Source organism: Cryptomeria japonica, chromosome 4 (assembly GCF_030272615.1).
Source record: "Cryptomeria japonica chromosome 4, Sugi_1.0, whole genome shotgun sequence".
Classification (NCBI taxonomy): Eukaryota; Viridiplantae; Streptophyta; class Pinopsida; order Cupressales; family Cupressaceae; genus Cryptomeria; species Cryptomeria japonica.
Window position 1 is genome coordinate 170419270 of NC_081408.1, and position 7165 is coordinate 170426434.

The 7165-nt window shown below is 41.7% G+C and overlaps 1 protein-coding gene across 1 annotated transcript; it reads right to left on the bottom strand.

Moving 5' to 3' along the window:
- Positions 1-1674: 1674 nt before the first annotated feature.
- On the bottom strand, positions 1675-6234 carry LOC131049007 (protein fluG-like). Its single transcript, XM_057983002.2, has 2 exons — positions 6045-6234; positions 1675-2558 (listed from the first exon to the last, which is right to left on the bottom strand). The coding sequence occupies exons 1-2, from the start codon at positions 6232-6234 to the stop codon at positions 1675-1677; spliced, it is 1074 nt and encodes a 357-aa protein (XP_057838985.2).
- Between the last annotated feature and the right edge of the window lie 931 nt (positions 6235-7165).

The following is a 7165-nucleotide window of genomic DNA, read 5'->3' on the forward strand; positions in this document are numbered from 1 at the left end:
GATGAAATGGAGCTTTGGAAGGATAGAACACAAACCCCTAAACATAAAGGGAAATAGATTTGTCTTTAATTTGAATTAATCTGATACTATCCCCAAATCTGAAAGACCGGTGCCTTGTTCATTGGGCAACAGAGTCACACACACAGAACTGCAAATGTGCATCTAGTCACAAATTGGTTCTCCTTAAATGATATTCCTGCATTAACACCTTACACTAATGCATTACTCAATCTATTCACAAAATCATCAAATTTGGGACACATATTTCATTTATTCATGACTGATCATAGAGTTTAAAACCTTTAATGAAGGATACCCACAAACAATCACACAACCTCCTTGAAATTGACAAATTTCATCCTCCTTGAGGATTGAATTCATAATAATGAAATACATATACAGAGACAATATTGTGGGAAATTACTCATGCCTGACACAAGTAAGATTTTGCAACTAGAAGACATATGCTATCCTGCAATATAAACTTTGTCCCCTGAAACAAACCAAAGAATCTTACAAACTTGGGTCAAGAAGTTTAGAAATGGAAGCCATGAAAAGTGGAGCACTTCCTCCAAAATTCTGGACCCTTACAATGAGAATAAAATGAGAATAAGAAGGAAAAGGGAAAAATCAGATCTGCATAACACACTGCCAAGTGTCCTTTTTTCTAACTGAATTTCAATCCCGTTCTCTTTCCCATGGAAACTTCTCTCAAAATATCTAATATTTGTTGAAACAAACTTCATAACTACATTCCTCATCTCAAGAGCTTTCTAGCAATATATAATACTTCATATTTTGGCCAAAAATAGACCTCTGGGCGAATTAATCACTCGTGTGCACAATCATTTAAATTTTTCAATTTTCTATATAGTCTCAACTATATATTTAATCTGATTTTAACTTTGATTTGTGGCTCTGATTTTGGCTTGATGCCCTGCCATGTGGCAGTCTCTAATTGGTCGATGGGGTCCATTGGGTGCCACCTGTCCGCCACATCATCGCCACCTGTGCGCCATGTGTTGGCCAACTGAACGCTACGTCACCGCCACCTATGCACCAAGTCAGCGACACCTCGACGGGACCGAGCCATCCAATCTTCTGAACCTGCATGGTCTTTAACCTTCATTTTTGGCCTGAGCTTTTTGCCATTTCGCAGACCTTAACTGGCAATCATCTTTCTTTCGTGAATTCACGTGCACCGTCCGATCTCCTCAACATGCTCACTCGTTAATCTACTCTTCCTCTGCAAAATTCACCTGCCTCGGGATCCATGCCTGCATGGGGTCCACCTGGTCGTCGCTCAGTTAGCCTCCTCAGTCGCCTTGGGATCCATGTCCACGCGTGTGGGGTCTGCCTTGGGCGCCCTTAGCACCTTGCGTCAAAAGCCCTTTGTGGCTTTGACATATTAGATGGGTATAACTTTAGTTATAAATACCAAAAGTTCCTCCCACCTAGCCAATGTGGGATTAAGGCTTATGCCTTGAAAATGCATTTTTTGAAGCAATCTCTGAGTTTTAATGGCACCTTGCCATTTTTCTAAACAAATATTTCTCGAATTTCAATACCTATTGATTAAATCATTCACCAATGCTGGATTATTTGCCTGAATTTGAATTTCAGCCTCACGAACTGCAATCACGACACCTACAAGTTTGTCACCAAGTAATCTCTTCAAAACTTCATTCTTTTAAGAGCTATGACAGCCTCATCCAATGATTTGGGTAACCTATGCACAGTGCCTTCTTTCATTTCTAGATATTGAGTGTGATAATCAGCTGCTACATTAACCACCTTAGACTTCATAATTTGGGTCGTATCTTCATCCAACTTATAGAAATTGATTGCATTGCCTCTTAAGATTTTTTGTGTAGTTTCAATAGCTTCCTGAATGGAAAGATCCCCACCATCACAAGCATCGAGAAGAACAGATGTAATTACTTCACGTGCCCATTTGGTGCCAAGGTAAAAAGTTTCAGGAAATGCATATCCATCTGTGTTGAACATCACTTTGTTCAATGGAGCCAGTTCTAAAAGTTCCTTAATTGCAGAGCACATCCCATAAACACTGAGTTTTGGTATTCCTAGGCTAAAGTCCAAAAAGACCTGTGGATAAACGGAAGATAAATAGGATGCTTCCTTTGAATATGGATAAGATGTATGAAGAAGAACAATATGACAATTTTTAAAATGATCATCTTCCAAGATTGGCTGAAGATGGAGAAGATTTGCATGTCTTAAGTCCAAGTCCGTGTCTCCAAAACCTATGTGTATTTGCATGGGAAGATCAGAGGAGGCAGCCACTTCCAAACTACATGTGAAAATGTAATCAACAAAGCTTTTGTTGCGGATTCGTATTGGCACACTGGCATGTAAATCCTTGTGAAGACCATCATCTGCCTCCTCACTTGTTACCAATGGGTTAATATTAAGACCACTGTGATATGCAGCTATACTTTTAAAACCAACAACATCTTTAGAAAGGGACTTCAATGTTGATAGGAAGAGATTAGTAAATTCCCCTAGTGTCCATGTCATGCCATCAGGAGGATTGGGCACTTATCCCTGCCATTTTTTGGGGGGTAACAATAACTGCAATAATTACATGGCCAATTGCAAGAGGGGCCATGAAAGAAACAAATCTCTGATCAGGATCACTTATTGGACTTTGGTAATCACCATCTTCATTCTGTCCAAGTTTGGCAATGGCAAAACATCCTATCACAACAAATTCTCTAGTGTCCTGCAGCCACTTTTATGGTGTTTCTTTATACTAAGGAACCTGATTGCACCACCCATAAATGAAAATATACACCAAGTTTTATGCCTAATGAATGATCATATATTCCCCAAACACTCATTAACTATCCTTTTCTTGACTTTTGACTTGGTGATTTGCATCATCATTTGAATATTCTGAAATTCCCCCAGTAAACAAAAATCACCAATAAAAACAATGTAAGGGCATAGGCCAGGTCGGGCCCCAAAGCAGGTCCGACTGAAAAAAAAATTCATTTTCATGCAACTGACCTCCAAAATACCTTAGGAACCTTAAAATTACCTCTAGAATTGATCGGCATCATTCTCGGATCATCAGATTGAGTTTTGCAATTTTCAGGCACTTACGCCACATTTTCGCATTTAATCGGGAAGACGTAATTTTCAAGTCAGTCTAAACACCTTTCTGGACCTCACCGTCTGACAGGCATGTACTTTGATATACAAGCATGAATTCTACCAAACGGTTTCTCAATATGATTCCCAAGTGAAGATATATTAATTGGCAAAAATGACCAACTGGCTTTGTCGACACTGCGGACCTGATGAAGTCAATGTTCTGGCAACACATGATGCCTTTCTCAAAAATATCAAACAACCTTCGTAGACCCTCAAATTTGAAACAAATGTACCTTGAAGTACTTATTAAAACTTAGAATTCTCAATTTGACCAAAATCCTGATTGGGTGCAAACGGTGCACTCATGAAAATGGCTACATTAACTGATATAACACCGAAAGTACGGATCACTGAAAAAGATGGCTCAATAGACCCTTTTGAAAACTGATCAAATGGATTGGAAGGAGCTTGAAACTGGAAACATAGCTCATCATTTATATCAATAATAACTTGGAGAAAACATTCTGACATGACACTCACTGAGGCAACTTTTACACTTATGCGAAACAGGGCTCCGACTAGCTGTCGAAACAGGGACTTGCCAAAACATACAAACTACAAACAGTTTGAGCTTGGTAAACTGAGCAAATGGATTCATGAAGACTTGAAATTTTGCATGCTAACTCACATTTATACATAAAATTAAATCCACTTTGAAATTATTCATGAAAATGAACAGGGCAAAAGATGTAAACACCCAAAGTAGGCTACTCAATAAAATCTGCATTTGCGCCTAAAATGCACTTTCAGCTCACCCCTCGAAATGGGTACCTAGTAAACTTATCCAAACTGAATTATGAAAGTTGCACATCAATGCATAGGCCAAATGAAAGGTGTAGGACATGCTTCCCAAGTCTTACCCTTTGAAAATCAATTGGCTCCATTTTGCCCTCTCTCTAACTAGGCCATTCAAACTGACTCATTGGGAAATGCAAAGCAAAAATTTGAATTGGGCCTCAAAACTTGACTCAAATTTAATGAGTCCCAACAGGAGGAAGCTACTTCAGCGAGAAGAATGCTTAAGGAGCGTTAGTATAGATAGAAAGGAAAATTTTGATAAAGGCAAGTATATGCCCCCTCATATTTTTTCCCTAGCGAGGTGGGGAAAATAGGAAGGAAAATGAGCCAAAATCATCCCAAAAGGAGAAAGAAAAAAAATTTGGGCAAAATTTAGGCTATATGCTCAAAGGTGGGCCCCGATGAGGGTCATTTTAGCTAAGATTTGAATAGAGTCTGAGCGAAAATGCCACGCAGATGAGAGCACCAAGTTAGCAGGATTGAGGAGTTGTGGACCATGATTAAGCAGGGCGATGAGCCCATCTAGGTATGGTTTGAAACACGTGCTAATTTGTCATTCTATGCATTTTTTGGATATTTTTAGTTTGGACAGCTACACAGGCATCCAACAGATTCACTATCATCCAGGCAATGCCCTTTCATCTTCGATAGGCATGTTCATTTGGACAACCCGCTAGCATCCAACTGGGGTATTGTCATCCATAAGAAAAATTGACATCTTATGGGCACCCAAGCGTCAACAAAGTAATAAAGATGGAGATTGATATAATTGCTTTGCTATGTGCAAACATTGCCCAAGATGCGGGAGCACACTTTGGGGCATCTATTGCAGACTTTACGTGGTCGGGCAGAGGAGTTATCGGTGGCCAATAGATGACTTCTTCAGAGAGTAGGTCTATGGTGGACGTTCACTCTACCTAAGTTTCAGTTCCACGCCTTGATGCTACAAGCATTGATGGAGAGATGGTATGAAAACACCATGTCATTCCATCTGTCAATGGGGGAGATGACAGTGACTTTGATCGATGTGTACCGCATCCTTCAACTTACCATCTAGGGGGAGTGGGTGTCATTGGCCATAATATCTATCACGGAGCTAGGCAGATACCAAGAGTGGGCCCTAGGGCGTAGGATTGACGCCACGAGGCATATGTATCTAAGAGCGTTGGGCTAGGGGTGAGTGCCAGATCCCTTGGTACGATGCATAATTATGATAGTGAACATTGCATGATGGGTGCTAACAAACGATCCAGGCTCAGAGTTGATTGTGGGGTTCATGCCTCTAATATGAGAGATGGAGGAGAGGCAGACAATGTACGTGTGGGGTCGTAGCATGTTAGCCCACCTCTACTATGAGCTCTCCCAATACATGCACCATGAGTACTAGAGTCTCACAGCATGCACCCTCTTATAGTTCTGGGTCTTTAACCATATCACCTGTATGTGGGTAGTTAGATTTCCAGCACCCATGTCATTAGACATGCCACAAGCACATGCATACCCATTATGGTGTGATGGATGGCAGACATGAGAGATTATGTTTTGGAGGGTCACTCTAGATCAACTTGAGATCAGAGATGTCATCTGGCAGTTGTTCTGAGACATGGGGATTTGGGTTATAGACTGCACACAGCTCCCTCGGATGTAGTGGGACCACTTCTTACTTGGTCACCAAGATCATGTCATGATACCTTACTAATGGTGGTGATGGATGCAACAATTTGGATAGGTGTAGACTATCTCACCTATCAGACCCACATATGCACGATCGGCCAGGAGTGCATTACGGCCACAGGACCTGCCTTGCCCTACCCTAGGAGATGTACAAGATAGTTATGAGGGTAGCGATGATGATGACATTGCACCACAACTAGACATAGATGATGATGGAGTCACACTAGGTTTTGTAGGATGGTGGGGTAGGGTAGGTTTGGTACCAATCTTTCCATCGAGCACAACAAGAGGAGATGTCGAAGATTTGGGAGGTGACGATGATCAATCCTCCTCAAACAATGAGGGTGAGAGGCTATGAAAGAGATAGCAGGTGGAGAGCTTGAGCCTAGACAGACCCATTCCTGCTACCAAGAGGCTCCCACCATAACCAATTGCACCACCTTTTGTGCCACCAACAATAGAAACAGCAACTGCAAAGGGATCCACTACCAGGGTACCTCCATGGGATCCATATTGGCAGAGGGGTGATCTTGGTATGTGCTTTGATTTTCGTTGATGTACTTTAGATTTTCTTTGCACATACATTTATGCACTTGTATAGATATAAAGGTTTTTTGATACTATAGATAATGGTGTAGAAATGCTTTGTTTTTGTAGAGAGCGTTGCCGATTGGCTGTTTTATTCACCAGGCGCTTGCGGAGATTGTTCCTGATGTACAAACCTGGGGTCCTATGTTGGACACCTATCGGCCCCTCCAAACAATAGGGAGACATGATCAGTTGTTCAAACCTATAGCATGACTACATACAACATACGAGGAGGGTCGGTTGGAGTTGGTGCAGGGAGCAACGCAACTAACCACTGTGATAGGGTAGCAAGACCAGGCCTTGCTGGAGGTTCATGCCATCCTCAAAGAGAGAGAATAGGCAGTGATGCAAGTCAAGAGTGCCAAGAGGGAACGTGATGCTCTATAAAGCCAGGATGATGACCTCCATCAATAGGCAGATGTCGCCCAGTAGGGTGTCACAACTCACTTGGACGACCCCCCGAGTGCGTTAGTTGAGGGCTGATCTAGAGGCATCGCGTCAGTGAGAGATGGTTGTACAAGAGGAGTTAATGATGTAGTGAGAGACCATAGCAGAGCTACGAGGGGAGTTGAGGGGCACATGATAGAGGAGCACCACTGTCACGGGATCGTAGTCCACCTCAGTGAGACAACCCCCTCACCAAGGTTAGGATCCTCCAGCGCCAGTGACCTTAGGGACCTGCCCACCAAAGGGGTCAAGAGACATTTTTTATCTACTCTATGTACAACAACTTTTAATGTATATACACAAATGTATTTATGTATTTTAGAGACGCATATGACAACATCACGTGTTTTTGTAGTGATGCAATACATGTACATTGATTTGACATCATACATGACACACACACACACACACACACACACACACACACACACACACACACACACACATATGAGATTCGTCATTTTGTATCTTGCCTTGTGTT

Coding starts and splice junctions, on each gene's coding strand:
- LOC131049007 (XM_057983002.2), bottom strand. CDS start 6,234: ATGTATGTGCAAAGAAAATCTAAAGTACATCAACGAAAATCAAAGCAC. Junction 2,559..6,044: donor CCTCTTGGTAGCAGGAATGG/GTCTGTCTAGGC, acceptor GGCAGGGATAAG/TGCCCAATCCTCCTGATGGC.